Source organism: Artemia sp. Qi Xiang Cuo, chromosome 15 (genome assembly GCF_049724085.1).
Source record: "Artemia sp. Qi Xiang Cuo chromosome 15, ASM4972408v1, whole genome shotgun sequence".
NCBI lineage: Eukaryota > Metazoa > Arthropoda > Branchiopoda > Anostraca > Artemiidae > Artemia > Artemia sp. Qi Xiang Cuo.
In genome coordinates this window covers 21543424-21563419 of record NC_142808.1, presented here as the reverse complement: position 1 = coordinate 21563419, position 19996 = coordinate 21543424, and the positions used below count along the sequence as shown (strand labels likewise).

The 19996-nt window shown below is 34.7% G+C and overlaps 1 protein-coding gene across 1 annotated transcript in view; it reads left to right on the top strand.

Moving 5' to 3' along the window:
* The window catches only part of LOC148943445 (uncharacterized), a 518252-nt gene that overhangs the window by 75647 nt on the left and 422609 nt on the right, over positions 1-19996 (top strand). The window contains exon 4 of the mRNA XM_089101138.1: positions 18345-18565. Coding sequence (XP_088957264.1) covers positions 18345-18565 — 221 coding nt within the window. The remainder of the gene's footprint in view (positions 1-18344; positions 18566-19996) is intronic.

Genomic DNA, 19996 nt, shown 5'->3' with positions numbered 1-19996 from the left:
TTCATTCTCTTGATGTTTCAAAGTTCATTTTTGATTTTTTTTTCGTTGAAATGGAAGAGTTAGATTATTTCAGTTGGGTTTTGTCGCGGTTTACCTTGTCACTGTTACATTCTCTTGATGTCTCAAAGTTCATTTTAGATTTTTTCGTTGAAATGTAAGAGTTGGAATATTTCAATAGTGTTTTGTCGTGGTTTACCTTGTCACTATTACATTCTCTTGATTTTTCAAAGTTCATTTTGGATTTATTTCGTTGAAATGTAAGAGTTGGAATATTTCAGTAGTGTTTTTTGCGGTTTACCTTGTCACTGTTACATTCTCTTGATGTCTCAAAGTTCATTTTAGGTTTTTTTGTTTAGATATAAGAGTTAGATTATTTCAGTAGTGTTTTGTCGTGGTTTACCTTGTCTTTGTTACATTCTCTTGATTTTTCAAAGTTCATTTTAGATTTTTTTGTTGAAATGTAAGAGATAGATTATTTCAGTAGTGTTTAATAGTGGTTTACCTTGTCACTGTTACATTCTCTTGATGTTTCAAAGTTCATTTTAGATTTTTTTTTCGTTGAAATGTAAGAGTTGGAATATTTCAATAGTGTTTTGTCGTGGTTTACCTTGTCACTATTACATTCTCTTGATTTTTCAAAGTTCATTTTGGATTTATTTCGTTGAAATGTATAAGTTGGAATATTTCAGTAGTGTTTTTTGTGGTTTACCTTGCTACTGTTACATTCTCTTAATGTTTCAAAATTCATTTTGGATGTTTTTTCGTTGAAATTCAAGAGTTAGATTATTTCAGTAGTGTTTCGTCGTGGTTTACCTTGTCACTGTTACATTCTCTTGATGTTTCAAAGTTCATTTTAGATTTTTTTGTTAAAATATAAGAGTTAGATTATTTCAGTAGTTTTTTATAGGGGTTTACCTTGTCACTCTTACATTCTCTTGTTGTTTCAAAGTTCATTTTGGATTTTTTCGTTGAACTGTTAGAGTTGGATTATTTCAGTAGTGTTTTTTCGTGGTTTACCATGTCGCTGTTACAATCTCTTGATGTTTCAAAGTTCATTTTGGATTTTTTTTTGTTGAAATCCAAGAGTTGGAATATTTCAGTAGTTTTTTCTAGTGGTTTACCATATCCCTGTTACATTCTCTTGATGTTTCAAAGTTAATTTTTGGATCTTTTTCGCTGAAATGCAAGAGTTGGAATATTTCAGTAGTGTTTTGTCATGGTTTACCATGTCACCATTATATTCTCTTGGTGTTTCAAAGTTCATTTTGGATCCTTTTCGTTGAAATGCAAGAGTTGGATTATTTCAAGAGAATGTAACAGTGACAAGGTAAACCACGACAAAACACTACTGAAATAATCTAACTCTTGCATTTCAAGAAAAAAAACCGAAATGAACTTTGAAACATCAAGCAACAGAGACAAGGTAAACCATGAAAAAACACTACTGAAATATTCCAACTCCTACATTTCAACAAAAAAATCCAAAATGAACTCTGAAACATCAAGAAAATGTAACAGTGACAGAGTAAACCACGACAAAACACTACTGAAATATTCCAACTCTTTCATTTCAATGAAAGAAATCCAAAATTAACTTTGAAAAATCAAGACAATGTAACTGTGACAAGGTAAACCATGACAAAACAGTACTGAAATATTCCGACTCTTACATTTCAATGAAAAAAAAATTTAAAATTAACTTTGAAACATCAAGAGAATGTAACAGTGAGAAGGTAAACCACAACAAAACAGTACTGAAATATTCCAACTCTTGCATTTCAACGAAAAAAATCCAAAATGAACTATGAAAAATCCAATTCTTGCATTTTAACAAAAAAATCAAAATGAACTTTGAAACATCGAGATAATTTAACAGTGACTAGGTAAACCACAACAAACACTACTGAAATATTCCAACACTTACATTTCAAGGAATTAAAAATCTAAAATGAACTTTGGAACATCATGATAATGTAGCAGTGACTAGGCACACCACAATAAACATAACTGAAATATTCTAACTCTTACATTTCAACGAAAGAAATCCAAAATGAACTTTAAAACATCAAGAGAATGTACCAGTGGCATGGTAAACCATGACAAAACACTACTGAAATATTACAACTCTTGCATTTCAACAAAAAAAAAATCCAAAATGAACTTTGAAACATCAAAAGAATGTAACCGTGACAAGGTAAACCACGACAAAACAATACTGAAATATTCCAACTCTTGCATTTCAATGAAAGAAATCCAAAATGAACATTGAAAAATCAAGAGAATGTAACTCTTACAAGGTAAACAATGACAAAACAGCACTGAAATATTCCAACTCTTACATTTCAATGAAAAAAAAACTAAGATGAACTTTGAAACATAAAGATAATGTAACAGTGAGAAGGCAAACCATGACAAAACACTACTGAAATATTCCAACTCTTGCATTTCAACGAAAAAAATCCAAAATGAACTTTGAGGCATCAAGAGAATGTAACAATGTCAAGGTAAATCACGACAAAACACTACTGAAATATTCTAACTCTTGCATTTCAATGAAAGAAATCTAAAATGAACTCCGAAAAATCAAGAAAATGTAACACTGACATGGTAAACCACGACAAAATACTACTGAAATAATCCAACTCTTACATTTCAACGAAAAAAATCCAAAATAAACTTTGAAACATCAAGAGAATGTAAGAGTGACAAGGTAAACCACTATGATACACTATTGAAATAATCTAACTCTTACATTTCAACAAAAAAGTTTAAAATGTACTTTGAAAAATCAAGAAAATGTAACAGTGACAAGGTAAACCACGACAAAACACTACTGAAATAATCTAACTCTTGCATTTCAGCAAAAAAATTAAAAATTAACTTTGAAACATCAAGAGAATGTAACAGTGACAAGGTAAACCACTACAAAACACTACTGAAATATTCCAACTCTTACATTTCAACAAAAAAAAATCGAAAATGAACTTTGAAACAGCAAGAGAATGTAACAGTGACTAGGTAAACCACAACAAACACCACTGAAATATTCCAACTTTTACATTATAACGAAAGAAATCCGAAATGAACTTTGAAAAATCAAGAGAATGTAACAGTGACAAGGTAAACCACGACAAAACACTACTGAAATAATCCAACTCTTGCATTTCAATGAAAGAAATCCTAAATGAACTTTGAAATCCTAACCTTGAACCTATGAACCTTGAATCCTGAAATCCTAAATGAAAATTAAAAGAATGTAACTGTGACAAGGTAAACCATGACAAAACAGTACTGAAATATTCTAACTCTTACATTTCATTGAAAAACAACTAAAATGAACTTTGAAACATCAAGAGAATGTAACCGTGACAAGGTAAACCACAACAAAACACTACTGAAATATTCCAACTCTTGCTTTTGAATGAAAAAAAATCCAAAATGAACTTTCAGGCATCAAGATAATGTAACATTGACATGGTAAATCACGACAAAACACTACTGAAATATTCCAACTCTTGCTTTTCAACGAAAGAAATCTAAAATGAACTCCGAAAAATCTAAAAAATGTAACAGTGACATGATAAACCACGACAAAACACCACTGAAATAATCCAACTCTTACATTTCAACGAAAAAAAAAAATCCAAAATGAATTTTGAAACATCAAAAGAATGTAAGAGTGACAAGGTAAACCACTATAAAACACTATTGAAATAATCTAACTCTTACATTTCAACAAAAAAAATCTAAAATGAACTTTGAAACATCAAGAGAACGCAACAGTGACAAAGTAAGCCACGACAAAATACTACTGAAATAATCTAACTCTTGCATTTCAGCAAAAAAATCAAAAATGAACTTTGAAACATCAAGAGAATGTATCTGTGACAAGGTAAACCACAACAAACACTACTGAAATAATCCAACTCTTGCATTTCAACGAAAAGGATCCAAAATGAACTTTGAAACATCACGAGAATGTAAGAGTGACAAGGTAAACCATTACAGAACACTACTGAAATAATCGAACTCTTGTATTTCAACGAAAAAGATTCAAAATGAACTTTGAAACATCAAGAGAATGTAACCGTGACAAGGTAAACCACGACAAAACACTACTGAAATATTCAAACTCTTGCATTTGAATGAAAGAAATCCAGAATCAAATTTGAAACGTCAAGAGAATGTAACAGTGACAAGGTAAACCATGAGAAAACACTACTGAAATAATCCAACTCTTGCATTTCAACGAAAAAAATCCAAAATGAACTTTCAAACATAAAGAGAATGTAACAGTGCCATGGTAAACCATGACGAAACACTACTGAAATATTCCAACTCTTGCTTTTCAACGAAAAAGATTCAAAATGAACTTTGAAACATCATGAGAATTTAACAGTGACTAGGTAAACCACAATAAACACTACTGAAATATTTAGACTCTTGCATTTCAACTAAAGAATTCTAAAATGAATTCTGAAACATCAAGAGAATGTAACAGTGACAAGGTAAACCACTACAAAACACTACTGAAATATTCCAAGTCTTACATTTCAACAAAAAAAAATCTAAAATGAACTTTGAAACATCGAGAGAATATAACAGTGACATGGTAAACCACCACAAAACACTACTGAAATAATTTAACCCTTGCATTTCAACAAAAAAAAAATCTAAAATGAACTTTGAAACATCAAGAGAATGGAACAGTGATAAAGTAAACCACTACAAAACACTACTGAAATAATCTAACTGTTGCATTTCAACGAAAAAAATTCAAAAGGAACTTTGAAACATCAAGAGAATGTAAGAGTGACAAGGTAAACCACTATAAAGCACTACTGAAATAATCTAACTCTTACATTTCAACAAAAAATCTAATATAAACTTTGAAACATCAAGAGAATGTAACAGTGACAAGTTAAACCACGACGAAACAACTACAAAATCAACTGAAATATGACACTACTGAAATATGACAAAACAGTACTGAAATATTCTAACTCTTACATTTCAATGAAAAAAAACTAAAATGAACTTTGAAACATAAAGAGAATCTAATAGTGAGAAGGTAAACCATGACAAAACACTACTGAAATATTCCAACTCTTGCATTTCAACGAAAAAAAAAATCCAAAGTGAACTTTGAGACATCAAGAGAATGTAATAGTGAGAAGGTAAACCATGACAAAACACTACTGAAATATTCTAACTCTTGCATTTCAAAGAAAGAAATCTAAAATGAACTCCGAAAAATCAAGAAAATGTAACAGTGATATGATAAACCACGACAAAACACTACTCAAATGATCCAACTCTTACTTTTCAGCTAAAAAAAAATCCAAAATGAATTTTGAAACATCAAGAGAATGTAAGAGTGAGAATGTAAACCACTATAAAACACTATTGAAATAATCTAACTCTTACATTTCAACAGAAAAGTCTAAAATGAACTTTGAATCATCCAGAGAATGCAACAGTGACAAGGTAAACCACGACAAAACACTACTGAAATAATCTAACTCTTGCATTTCAGCAAAAAAAATCAAAATGAGCTTCGAAATATCCAAATAATGTAGCAGTACTAAGTCATACCACAATAAACTCTTCTGAAATATTCTAATTCTGACAATTTGAACAAAAAAAAATCCAAATGAAATTTTGAAAGGCAAAAGAAAGTAAAAGAAACTAGGTAAACCACGAGAAAACAGTAGTAAATTATTCAAACTCTTACACTTCAACGAAAAAAAAAATAAAAATGAACTTTGAAACATCAAGAGAATTTAACATTAATTTGGTAAACCACAACAAACACTACTGAAATATTCCAACTCTTACATTTCAATGAAAGAAATCCAAAATGAGCTTCGAAACATCATGAGAATGTAATAGTGACATGGTAAACCATGAAGAAACACTACTGAAATATTTCAACTCTTGCATTTCAATGAAAAAGATTCAAAATGAACTTTGAAACATCATGAGAATGTAACTTTGACATGGTAAACCACGAGAAAACACTACTGAAATAATCCAACTCTTGCATTTCACCGAAAAAGATCTAAAATTAGCTTTGAAACATCAAGAGAGTGTACCAGTGACAAGGTAAACCACAACAAAGCACTACTGAAAAATCCCAACTCCTACATTGCAACAAAAAAAAATACAAAATGAACTTGAAACATCAAGAGAATGTAAACGTGACAAGGTAAACCACGACAAAACATTACTGAAATATTCCAACTCTTGCATTTGAATGAAAGAAATCCAAAATGAACTTTGAAAAATCAAGAGAATTTAACTGTGACAAGGTAAACCATGAAAAAACAGTATTGAAATATTCCAACTCTTACATTTCAATGAAAAAAAAAACTAAAATGAACTTTGAAACATAAAGAGAATGTAACAGTGAGAAGGTAAACCATAACAAAACACTACTGAAATATTCCAACTCTTGCATTTCAACGAAAAAAATCTAAAATGAACTTTGAGACATCAAGAGAATGTAATAGTGACAAGGTAAATCACGACAAAACACTACTGAAATATTCCAACTCTTGAATTTCAACGAAAGAAATCTAAAATGAACTCTGAAAAATCAAGAAAATGTAACAGTGAAATGGTAAACCACGACAAAACACTACTGAAATAATCCAACTCTTACATTTCAACGAAAAAAATCCAAAAATGAACTTTGAAACATCAAGAGAATGTAAGAGTGACATGGTAAACCACTATAAAACACTACTGAAATAATCAAACTCTTACATTTCAACAAAAAAAAAATCTAAAATGAACTTTGATTCATCAAGAGAATGTAACAGTGATAAGGTAAACCACGACAAAACACTACTGAAATAATCTAACTCTTGTATTTCAGCGAAAAAAATCAAAATGAACTTTGAAACATCAAGAGAATGTAACAGTAACAAGGTAAACCACAACAAACACTACTGAAATAATCCAACTCTTACATTTCAAACAAAAAAAGAAAATCTAAAATGAACTTTGAAATATCAAGAGAATGTAACAGTGACAAGGTAAACCACTACAAAACACTACTGAAATATTCCAACTCTTACATTTCAACAAAAAAAAAAATCTAAAATGAACTTTGAAACAGCAAGAGAATGTGTAACAGTGACTAGGTAAACCACAACAAACACTACTGAAATATTCCAACTCTTACATTTCAACGAAAGAAATTCAAAATGAACTTTGAAACATCAAGAGAATGTAATAGTGACAAGGTAAACCACGACAAAACACTATTGAAATATTCCAACTCTTACATTTCAACGAAAAAATAAATCTAAAATGAACTTTGAAATATCATGAGAATATAACAGTGACTAGGTAAACCACAATAAACACTACTGAAATAATCTACCTCTTACATTTCAACAAAAAATCTAAAATGAACTTTGAAACATCAAGAGAATGTAATAGTGACAAGTTAAACCACGACGAAAGACTACTGAAATATTCTAACTCTTGCATTTCAACGAAAAAATCCAAAATGAACTTTGAGTCATCAAGAGAATGTAACAGTGACAAGGTAAATCACGAGAAAACACTATTGAAATATTCCAACTCTTGCATTTCAACGAAAAAAAAATCCAAAATGAACTCTGAAAAATCAAGAAAATGTAACACTGTTAAGATAAACCATGACAAAACACAACTGAAATAATACAACTCTTGCATTTCAATGAAAAAAATCCAAAAAGAACCTTGAAACATCAAGAGAATGTAACATTGACAAGCTAAGCCACTATAAAGCACTACTAAAATAATCTAACTCTAACGTTTCAGCAAAAAATCTAAAACAAACTTTGAAACATCAAGAAAATGTAACAGTGACAAGGTCAACCACGACAAAACACTTGAAATAATCTAACTCATGCATTTCAACGAAAAAAATCAAAAATGAACTTTGAAACATCAAGAGAATGTAACAGTAACAAGGTAAACCACAACAAACCCTTCTGAAATATTCCAACTATGGCATTTCAAGGAAAAAAAAAATCCAAAATGAAATTTGAAACATCAAGAGAATGCAACATTGGCAAGGTAAACCACTACAAAACAGTACTGAAATATTCCAACTCTTACATTTCAACGAAAGAAATCCAAAATGAACTTTGAAAAGTCAAGAGGATGTAATAGTGACAAGGTAAACCACGACAAAACACTTTTGAAATATTCCAACTCTTACATTTCAACTAACAAAAATCTAAAATGAAATTCGAAATATTAAGAGAATGTAACAGTGACAAAGTAAACCACGACAAAACACTTTTGAAATAATCTAACTCTTGCATTTCAACGAAAAAGATCCAAAATGAACTTTGAGACATCAAGAGAATTTAACAGTGACAAGGTACCTTGTTTAATTTTTGATTAATAGCTAAGGGTTGACAGAAGTCAGTTGACACATTTAGCTAGGATATAGAAAGCATGAATTTATCGAAACAGATAATTATTTCCAGTGAAAGAATTAAAATCGTTAACGGGGGAGGGGGAGGGGGGTTTACATGGTAAAAAAGAGCGTATTTTACGCTTTCTATCGACTATAAACAACACATAGTAGAGTTTTTATTGGGGGGGGGTATACCTGAATTTGAATATTCTGGAGGGGGACTATGTAAAATGATTTTATTTGGAAATAAACTAATGAAAATTACTAAACAGAACTCACATTATTAATAGATGTAGCTAAAGTTTCCTTGTCAATAATATCAGATGCTCTATCCATGGTGGCTTGAGACTGTATGATAATTTAGCCTCAACGCATATCCGTAATATATAAAATCTCAATGGCGAATTATGATGTAAAGGGAAACCTTACGTAACTACCTAATTGGATAAGAAAGAGACACGTGATCTTGTCCCGTTGGCGGATCAATAACATTTGCAAACAACAAATGAATTGACATAGAAAGAGGTGTCATTGACCCTGTACTGTTAGACTCGATAATCCAGCAATTGTTGTCGTGAACTTATATTGACATCAAAGAAAACAACAAATAACTTGTCCAACACACATAACCATCCAAGAAACATCCAATAACCAGATGTCTACATCCAAGTTGTTGTTGAACTTATGTTGACATCCAAGAAAACAACAAATAAATTGACCAACACACATAACCATCAAACAATAACCAGATGTCTACATTCAGCAATGTTGTTGAACTTATGTTGACATCCATCAAACAGTGAGAAAAACCATCAAAAAACATTCTCAGTGAGAAAAACCATAAAAACATGCATAAATTATGTCCCTTTCGGACCTCATGATAGGTCCCTACTAACTTTGCCCATTGCTTACATATTGTATTGGTTATTGGGAAGTATACAGACATTTTCAGGAAGGATTTTTTTCTGGTGGGTGGGGGGGCGGCAGGAGGGGTTACTCGGGAGAATCTTTCCGTGGAGGAGGTTTTTTTGGGGTAAAGGACATTTCTATGAAGGGGGCGCCGGATTTCTAAGCATTATTTAAAAAACGATCAGAAATTAAATAAAAAAAACAAGTACTTTCAACTGAAAGTAAGAAGTAACATTAGGACTTAAAACGAACAGAAATTATTACGTATATGAGGGTGTTTGCTCCCTAGCCAATACCTCGCCCTTTTTTTAGTGCTTTCAAAACAGTTTTTTTAGTGCTTTCAAAAGAGCTATCTATTCTAATTAAACGACCTTTGTGATTCAGGGGTTTGTGAACTAAAAAAAATTTTTAACTTTTAACGTAAAGAGCGTGGTATTGACTAAGAGGAGAACCCCCTCATATAAGTAATAACATATACGTAATTAAAAAACAATAAAAAAAAACAAGCGATACGGCTCAATAGTAATCGAAACTGTTAAAAACGGAATTTTGATGTCAATAAATGTATCAAAAGAATGGGCTTATAATACTGATTCTCAATATATGAATTTTATTAAGTTGAGTATTACTCATCAATTTTACGAGCCTGAGAAAATTCACCTGATTTTTTAAAGAGGGGGAAACAACCCCTACAAGTGAAAGAATTTTAATGAAAATCACACCGTCAGATTCAGCGTATCAAAAAACTCTATTACATAGGTTTCAAGCTCATACCTGCAAAAATCTGCAACTTTGTATTTTTGGCCAGAAGAAAAATATACGAATATAGAAGTTCGTTGCGTAAGTTAATTTGTAAATTACGTCAGAACCAAATTTAAAGACAGCCATTTAGCAAAAGAAAAGTAAAATTTTTATGAAAATGTTGTTTACTTATTCAAAGACGGTGAGCCAAAATCAAAACCTGTATTAATTCAAAAACGATCAGAAATTAAATAAAAACAACAAGTTTCTTTAACTGAGAGTAAGGAGCGACATTAAAACTTAAAACGAACAGAGATTAATCCGTATATGAAAGGGGCTGCCCCTCCTCAACGCCTCGCTCTTTACGCTAAAGTTAGACTCTTTCTCACAACTTTATTTTTTAAAACAATAAAAAGCTTTAGCGTAAAGAGCGAGGCGTGTAAGAGGGGACAGCCCCTTTCATATACGGAATAATTTCTGTTTGTTTTAAGTTTTAATGTCGCTCATTACTTTCAGTTTAAAAAACTTGTTTTTTTATTTAATATAGCCGAAAGATCATATAACAATGCCTTCTGGGTTGACACCCCCCTAGAGCCCAGGGGCAAGGGTTCTGGTTTATGTCCCAGGGGCAAATACAGTATTTATGGAATGGGTGGTCGTATAAACTTCGGAGGGGGCTCATTTGATTGGAAATCGGAAGTTCTAGTGTCCTTATGGAGAGGAAAAAGTAGTTTCAGATAACTAGTCCCTCCCCCCCCCCCCATTAACACCGTCTTTTACCCAAATGCATCCGATCAAATTTTGAGGTAGCCATTTTGGTCAAAATAGTCCAGAAGTGAAATAGCTATGCCTTCTGGGTGGACAAAACCCCCTACAGCCCCTAGGACAAAGGTTGTAAGCTACGCAAGTTGCTTATTGTTAACTTATAAGGTTTTAATGGAAGGGTGGTCGTGGAAACTTCGACGCAGGCTTAGTCGACATGAAATCAAAAGTTCTAGCTCCCTTTTTGAAGAGTCAAAAGTGATCGAAGGTCTAAAAGCCCTCCCACTTGCACTTTCTCCCCAAATACTTCCGATCAAAACATTTTTTTCAAAATAGTCCGAAGGTCAATTAACTGTGTTTCTGGATCTGATAGTCCCCCCAGATTTTGGTGGAAGGGGTATAAATAATGCTAGTTGCCCATTGCTAACAAATAAGGTTTTTATGGAAAGGGTGGTCGTGCAAACCTTGGAGGCGGCTCATTCAATTGGAAATCGAAATTTACAGTTCCCTTTTTAAGATTCAAAAGGGATTCGAGGGCAAACCAGCCCTTCCCATTGCCCTGTCCCCCCAAATCCTTCCCATAAAAAATTGAAATAGTTTTTTTTTCAAAATGGTCCGAAGGTCAAATAACTATGGTTATGGATTTGACAATCGCCCCCCAGCCTTTGTGGCAAGGGCTATAAATAATACTAGTTTCCTACTGGTAAAATATGAGGTTCTTATAGACAAGAAAGTCGTTTAAACTTTGGAGGGGGCTCATTCTATTAGAAATCGCAAGTTCTAGTGCCCTTTTTAAGAGTTAAAAATGACTTTTAAAAAAGTGATCAAAATTTTGAAATAATCATTCTTTTTTAAATAATCCAAAGATTATATAGCAATGCCTCTAGGCTTGATACAACCCAACAGATCCCGGCGGCAAGGGCTGTAAGTTATTCCCCAGGGGCATAAAGGGTTTTTGTGGAAGGGGTGGCCGTATAAACCATGGACGGGGTTTATTTGATTGGAAATTAATATTTTTATTTCCCTTTTTAAGATTCAAAAGTGATCGGAGGGCAACTGTCCCCCTCCAGGCCCTCTTTTTCCCAAATTATTTGACAGTTGAAAGCTCTAGTTCCCCTTTAATAGTCAAAAGTAATCAGAGGGTAACTAAACCCCGACGCCTTCTTTTCCCAAAATGAAATTTCTAGTTCTCTTTTAGGAGTCAAAAGTGATTGGAGGGTAGCTTGCCCACTCCCCGTGTCTTTTCTGCCCAAATGAAAGTTTTATTTCCGTTTTTAAGAGTCAAAAGTGATCAGAGGGCAACTACACCCCCATGTCCTCCTTTTCCAAAATTCTTTGGAAATTGTAAATTTCTTTTCTCAAATGCATTCGATCGAAATTTTGAGATAGCAGTTTTGCACAAAATAATCCAAAGACCATATAATAATGCCTCCAGGGTTGACACAACCCCCCAGAGCCCAGAAAAAAGGGTTCTAAGTTATGCCCCGGGGCTTATAAGGTTTTATAGAATGGATGGTCGCATAAACTTTGGAGGAGGCTCATTCGATTGGAAATTGAAAGTTATAGTGTCATTTTTAAGAATCAAATATGATAGGAGGGCAACTAGTCCCCCCATGCCATATTTTATCCAAATGTATCCGATCAAAATTTTTAGATAGCCATTTTTTCCAAATTAGTCTAAAGGTGAAAAACTATACCTCCTGGGTTGATAAGAACCCCACAGTCCTAAGCCAAGGGATGTAATTTATGTAAGTTGCCCGTTGTTAACGTATGTGGTTTTTTGGGGAGGAGTGGCCGTATAAACTTCGGAGGAGACTCATTCGATTTGAAAATGACAGTTCTAGTTCCCTTTTTAAGAGTCAAAAGTGATAGGAGGGCAACCAGCCGCCAACCTCGCTCTTTCCCCCAAATACTTCTGATCAAAATTTTGAGATAACCATTTTGTTCAAAATAGCCCGTAGGTTAAATAAATATGGTTCGGGGTTTAATAATTCTCCCCAGCCCTTGCGGCAAGGGCTTTAAATTATGGTAGCTGCCCATTGTTAACGAATAAGGTTTTTATTCAAAGGGTAAAGGTATATAGGTAAAGAGTACCGCATTGGACTTTACAGTCCTAACCGGCGGTACTGATCTCCGTTTCTTGGCCCTTCAGCCAGGAAGTGCAATGGGGGGTTGGGGGCCAACCATGAAGGGTGTGCTTTCGCACACCCTTCCGGCTTACCTTCCCCAGATTTGTACAGGTACCCATTTAGAGCTAGATCGACTCTAGCTGAGCTTACAGAATCACGCCACTGACCTCCGTTCCAAACTAAATAATTGGGCACACTAGGATTTTTACCCTCGCCCTCTCAGACAAACGATCCCAAATTCAGCGCACCAGTCCACTCGGGTAGAACGGCCCTTATCATAGGCAGCGCAATAGCGCTGCCTAAGTTAAGAACGATGTTGACACAATTTATTATTTATTTATTTTTTTCCGGACCCGGGCACTTCGTATCGAAGGAGTTGTCGTAGAAACTTCGAAAAGGGCTTATTCGATTGGAAATTGGAGTGGCTAGTGTCCTTTTTAGTACTCGAAAGTGATTGGAGGACAGCTAGTCCCCCCTCCCCCCCCCCCAAGTCCATCGTTCCCCCAAACACATCCAATCAAAATTTTGAGATAGTCATTTTGTTCAGCGTAGAGGAGAACACTCCCCCACAACCCTCGGGGAAAGGATTTTTAGTTATGCCCTGAGGGCATATACGAACGATGTTCGCACAATGTATTATTTATTATTTTCTTCCTTTAGAGCAGGGCACTTCTTATCGAAGAAGATGTCGTAGAAACTTCGAAAAGGACTCGTTCAATTGGAAATTGGAGTGGCTTGTGCCTTTTAATAGTCGAAAGTGATTGGAAGGCAGCTAAAACCCCTTCCACTCCTACCATTTCCCCAAACACATCCAATCAAAATTTTAAGATAGCCATTTTGTTCAGCGTAGTTGATTTCCTAATAGAAATTATGTTTTAGAGGAGGACACTCCCCCACAGCCGTCAGGGCAAGGGTTGTAAGTTATGCCCTTGGGGCATGTAAGGTTTTTATAGAAAGCGTTGTCGTAGAAACTTCAAAAAGGACTCATTCGATTAGAAATCCAAAGGGCTACTGCCCTTTTTAATAGTTGAAAGTGATTGGAGGGCAACTAGCCCTTCCCCCACGCGCATCACTACCCCAAACACATCCAATCAAATTTTTGAGATGGCCACTTTGTTCAGAGTAGTTGATTTCCAGATAAAAAATATATTTTAGAGGAGAACACTCCACCACAGCCCTCAGGGCAAGGGTTGTAAGTTCTGGCCTGGGGGTACATGAGGTTTTTATAGTACGCATTGTCGTAGAAACTTCAAAAAGGGCTCATTCGATTGGAAATTGAAATGGTTAGTGCCCTTTTTAATAGTCGAAAGTGATTGGAAGGCAACTAACACCCCTTCCAGGTTCACCATTTCCCCAAATACATTCAATATAAATTTTGAGATAGCCAATTTGTCCCACGGCGTTTAAAGTTCAGGAAATTATACCTTTGAGCAGGACATTCCCCCACAGTCTTCAAGGCAAGGGTTATAAGTTATGACATGGGGGCATATAAGGTTTTTATTGGAAGCTTTGTCGTAGAAACTTGAAAAAAGGCTCATTCAATTCGAAATTCAAAGGGCTAGTGCCCTTTTTAATAGTCGAAAGTGATTTGACGGCAACTATCCCACCTCTCACGCCCACCTCTTCCCCAAACTCATCCAATCAAAATTTTCAGATAGCCATTTTATTCAACGTAGTTGAAAGTTTTGGAAATTAGATGTTTAAGGACGACAATCCCTCCCCCCACAGCCCTCTGGGCAAGGGTTGTAAGTTGCGCCCTGGGGGCATATAAAGTTTTTTTTTTTTGAAAGCGTTGTCGTAGAAACTTCAAAAGGGCTCATTCCATTGGAAATTGAAAGGGCTAGTAAATTTTTTAATAGTTGAAAGTGATTGGATAGTGACTAGCGCCCCTCTCACTCCCACCATTTTCCCAAACACATCCAATCAAAATTTTGAGAACGCAGTTGAAAGTTCTGGAAATTAGGTCTTTATGGATGATAACCCCCCCAGAGCCCTCAGGGCAAGGGTTGTAAATTATGCCCTGGGGGCATATGCCGTTTATAAAGAACGTTGTTGTAAAAATCATAGGCAGCGCGATCGCTCTGCCTAAGTAAAGAACTATGTTGGCACAATATATTATTTATTTTTTTTCCGTACCAGGGCACTTCGTATCGAAGGAGTTGTCGTAGAAACTTCGAACAGAGCTCATTCGATTGGAAATTGGAGTGGCTAATGCCCTTTTTAACAGCCGAAAGTGATTGGAAGGCAACTAGACCCCGCCCCCCCCCATGCCCATCATTCCCCCAAACACATACAATCAAAATTTTGAGATAGCCATTTTGGTCAGCGTTGTTGATTTCCAAATGAAAAACATGTTTTTGAGGAGGATTCTCCCCCACAGCCCTCAGGGCAAGGGTTTTAAGTTACGCTCTAGGGGCATATAAGAACGATGTTGGCACAATGTAAAATTTATTAATTTTTCCTTTAGAGCAGGGCACTTCGTATCGAAGAAGTTGTCGTAGAAACTTCGAAAAGGGCTCAATCAATTGGAAATTGGAGTGGCGTGTGCCCTTTTTAATAGTCGAAAGTAATAGGAAGGCGACTAGCACCCCTTCCACGCCCACCATTTCCCGAAACACATCCAATCAAAATTTTGAGATAGCCAGTCTGTTCAGCGTAGTTGATTTATAGATACAAATTAAGTTTTTGAGGAGGACAGTCCCCCACAGTCCTCAGGGCAAGGGTTGTAATTTATGCCCTGGGGGTATATAAGGTTTTTTATAGAAGGTGTTGTCGTAGAAACTTCAAAGAAGGCTCATTCACTTAGAAATTCAAAGGGCTAGTGCCCTTTTTAATAGTCGAAAGTGATTGGAGGGCAACTAACGCCCCTCTCACGCCCAAATTTTCCCCAAAAACATCTAACCAAAACTTTGACATAGCGATTTTGTTCAACGTAGTTGAAAGTTCTGGAAATTATGTATTTAAGGATGACAAATACCCCAGAGCCCCAAGGGCAAAGGCTGTAAGTTCTGCCCTGGGGGCATGTAAGGTTTTTATAGATAGAGTTGTCATAAAACTTCAAAAGGGGCTCATTTAGTTAGAAATTGAGAAGGCTAGTGCCCTTTGTAATAGTCGAAAGGGATTGAAGGGTAATTTACCCCACACTGACGCCCACCAGTACTCCATACACATCCAATCAAAATTTTCAGATAGCCTGTTCGTTAAATGTAGTTGAAAGTTCTGTAAATTAGGTTTTTGAGAATAACATCCCACCCCCAGCACTCAGAGCAAGGTTGTAAGTTATGCTCTGGGGGAATATAATATTTTCATTGAAAGTTTTGTCGTAGATACTTCAAAAGGCTCGTTTGATTGGAAATTAAAAGGGCTAGGGCCATTATTAATAGTTGAAAGTGATTGGAGACCGACAACCGCCCCTCTCACGCCCACCATTTCCCCAAACACATCCAATCAAAATTTTGAGATAGCCATTTTGCTTAACGTAGTTGAAAGTTCTGGAAATTAGGTCTTAGAGGATGAATACCACCCTAAAAACTTTAGCGTAAGGGTTTTAATTTATGCCCTGGGGGCATATAAGGTGTTAATAAAAAGCGTTGTCGTTTCCAAAATGGATAATTCGATTGGAAATCGAAAGGCCTAGTGCCCTTTTTAATAGTCAAAAGTGATTGGAAGGCTTGGCATATTTATAGTAAAGATCGATGTAGGTGTAATGTACTATTTTTTGTTGTTGTTGTTGTTTAGACAAGGGCACTTCGTATCGAAGGAGTTGTCGTGGGAACTTCGAAAAGGGCTTATTCAATTGAAAATAGAAAGGTCTGATGCACTTTTTAATAGTCGAAAGAGATTGAAGGGCAGCTAGTCCCCTACCACCCTTCCACTCCCACCCTCCCATTTGGCCATTATGTTTAAAAACTATTTAAATCAAAATGCACTTGAATAATGCTAATTCCCAATAAGGCATCTCAGCACTTTTCCAAGAATGACTAAGGGTATTATTTTCAAACTTTCGGGGTTACTTCTGCTCTCAAAATTTAACCAAATCAAAGTAGTGTAAGTGTATCCACGCTATCAAAGAAAGTAAACAGATTTTTTTGCGAATGGTATCAAGTTTTCCATTTCAGGTCAACTAGAGGAGGTATGAAACTAAATTAAACAGTACTATTTGTGTCCAGATTTTTAAAAGGGTGTATGTTGTTAAAAATTGCTGAAAATTTTTCTCCAGCATACAAATAGCAGGCCAAGTCTTTAAAGAACGAAAAGATTTAAAGTATTATTTTCTTTTTCCCTGAAAAGACTGTGTCAATATAAAACAAACAGAAATTAATTAAAAAAACTTTTTCCACAAAATAAGTTTTTCAAAGAAAAGTAAAGAACTCCATTAAACAAAAATGACCAAAAATCAAATCAAATAATCTACCGAGCGTGAAACTACCACAAATCAGCATCGATAAATAAATGAAACCCAAAACGAACAGAAATTACAATAAATAACCGAGTCAAACTCAAAACGAGCAGAAATTAACATAAGTTGGGCGCAAAACCCCTATGCCTTCCCAAGGCCAGAACAAAATTTGTACTTTACTGAAAAATACAAATGAATGTTCATTGTCAGTTTAATATACATATACTGATATTTAGTAATCAAAATGTTAATATTATCTGACTTATCAAAGTTATAAAAGTAAAAATATTTATATTTTTTTCAGTGAAGTGCAAATTTTGTTCTGGTCTTGGGTAGGCATAGGGGTTTGTGCCCAACTTATGTTAATTTCTGTTCGTTTTGTGTTTGACTCGGTTATTTATTATTATTTCTGTTCGGGTTTCATTTATTTATCGATGGTGATTTGTGGTAGTTCCATGCTGGGTAGATTATTTGATTTTATTTTTGCTAATTTTTTTGTTTAATGGAGTTCTTTACTTTTCTTTGAAAAACATATTTTGTGGAAAAAGTTTGTTTAATTAATTATTGAAAGGGTGGTCATTTAAACTTTGGATGAAGCTCATTCAATTGGAAATCGAAAGTTTCAGTGTTCTTTTTAAGTTTTGAAGACTTAAATTGTGGTGTCCTTTCGAAACTCGACACAAAAAACTCTCCTCGGGGAAAACTTGCCTTTGGAAAGCTTACCCTTAGGAATCTTCCCGCCTAAAATATCCTTCTCTCTGTATTTCGGTATCAAATACTTAACATATAATGAAAACGGGGGCTTTCAAATCTACTTTCTATCACCACCAGAAATAGAGGACTAAAAGAACCATCACAACTGGAAATTTTCTAGCAACAAGTTCGGAAAATTTTAACACTGTATAGTAATTTTGGATGGGATCTATGTATTTTTAGTGCTACTATAGCACAAGACATACTAAGAATTAATTTTCCTTTTTAGCAAGCGACCATCATTAGCAGAACGAAGAAAAAAACTTTTTGCCTTAAAACATACAAACTCGGCGCCCGATTCATTTGATGTATCTCCAATGGAGCACGCAAAATCTATCCGAAAGGCTCTTGAATCCGTCATGAAAACAGCTGTTTTGGATTTGGATTTTCGCCCTGGATCACCCAATCAACATCAGACAAGACCAAAACCCCTAACAACTGTAGCAGATCGTAAGTTCTCATTGAATTTTTATGTCCCTGCTCTTCGCTTTATTTATTCTTTTTTTGGTACTATAATTTTGCTCGAAGTGACTTTATTTTACGTTTATGATTAAACAAAGCATGGTAAGACGTGGCCGTGATGATCCAAAATGCACTGTGTGATATTTCATGGAAAAAAAGAAAAAATATTCCATCCCCTCAACTATAGGAAATTCTGTTACTTCGTCAAATCTTTAGACCATGTAGTGACATTTACTTTTTGAAACTATTTTTTTTTAGAATTCTAGATATTTAGTCTCATTTAAAATGCCTAACTTATGCCAGATCGTGAGATATCATTGACTTTCTCAAAACTAGTTTTTTCCACTTTGCTTTATTTGTTGCATGTTCTGGTGTTATAGTTCAGTTTTTCGCTATATTTTTTTATGTAGCGAAAATATGGCTGCGTAAAAACTATATTTTTCAAAATATTATGGGGTGAACTTTTCCATTCTCTTCAAAAAAAAAAGAAATGTCAAAGAAAGGCAGTTGAATGAAAATGCCCAAAAAGGTCTTTTCAGAATTTAGAAGGTCAAAAGAATCTATGGGGATTTATTGTCTAGTATATGTTAATTCGTAAGTGACCTAAACACCTAAACCAATTGTTTTGCAATTTTATTAATTTTTGTTTTTCCAATACTTTTAATTTTCTCTTTTGTTTTGATTACTTTTCTGTCTAATAGGCTTCCGATTTTGTATATATTCCAAGATCAACTGTATAATCTAAGCCGAAGACAATCTTTCCTACCCATGTGAGCTCTACGTCGATAACCTCTTCTAGGATTTAATACAAATCAAAATGTATCATCAAAATGCAAAATGCAAAATGCAAAATGCATCATCATTATTCAAATAATTCAAAGAAGAAGAGACGCAACTCTCTACTTTGCAACATGATACTACTCAGAACTGTCTGTTGTCTATATCAGAATCTCTATATTTATTCTTCATGATGCTTCATTAGTGCAATAGAGCGCTTATTGCTTTGATGCGCTTATCTTACGTTCTCCACTTTGAGAAAGCCCTATGTATCTATTGAATCAAAAGCATTTTCATAAAAGATAATGCCTGAGCCCCATCATAATTGCACCTGATCATAAAACCACTGGCATAGCTAGAGGACAAGGGGGGAGGTTCTCCCCGGGCACAGCCTCTGGGGGGGGGGCACCACACTGAGGCTTATCATTTTTGGTTAATACTCTGATCTACTTATATTGCGATAGTGATGATAGGGGGATCCTATATTGTCCCCGGGCGCTGAAAACCCTAGCTATGATTCTGGATAAAACCGCCATGACTTATTAATCGTACAGGACACTTGCGTTGTACTCCTGCGGAGTTTTGATTTTACCCATATATATGACTAAGATCTGGCCCTGGCATTGCTCCAAGGTACTTTTT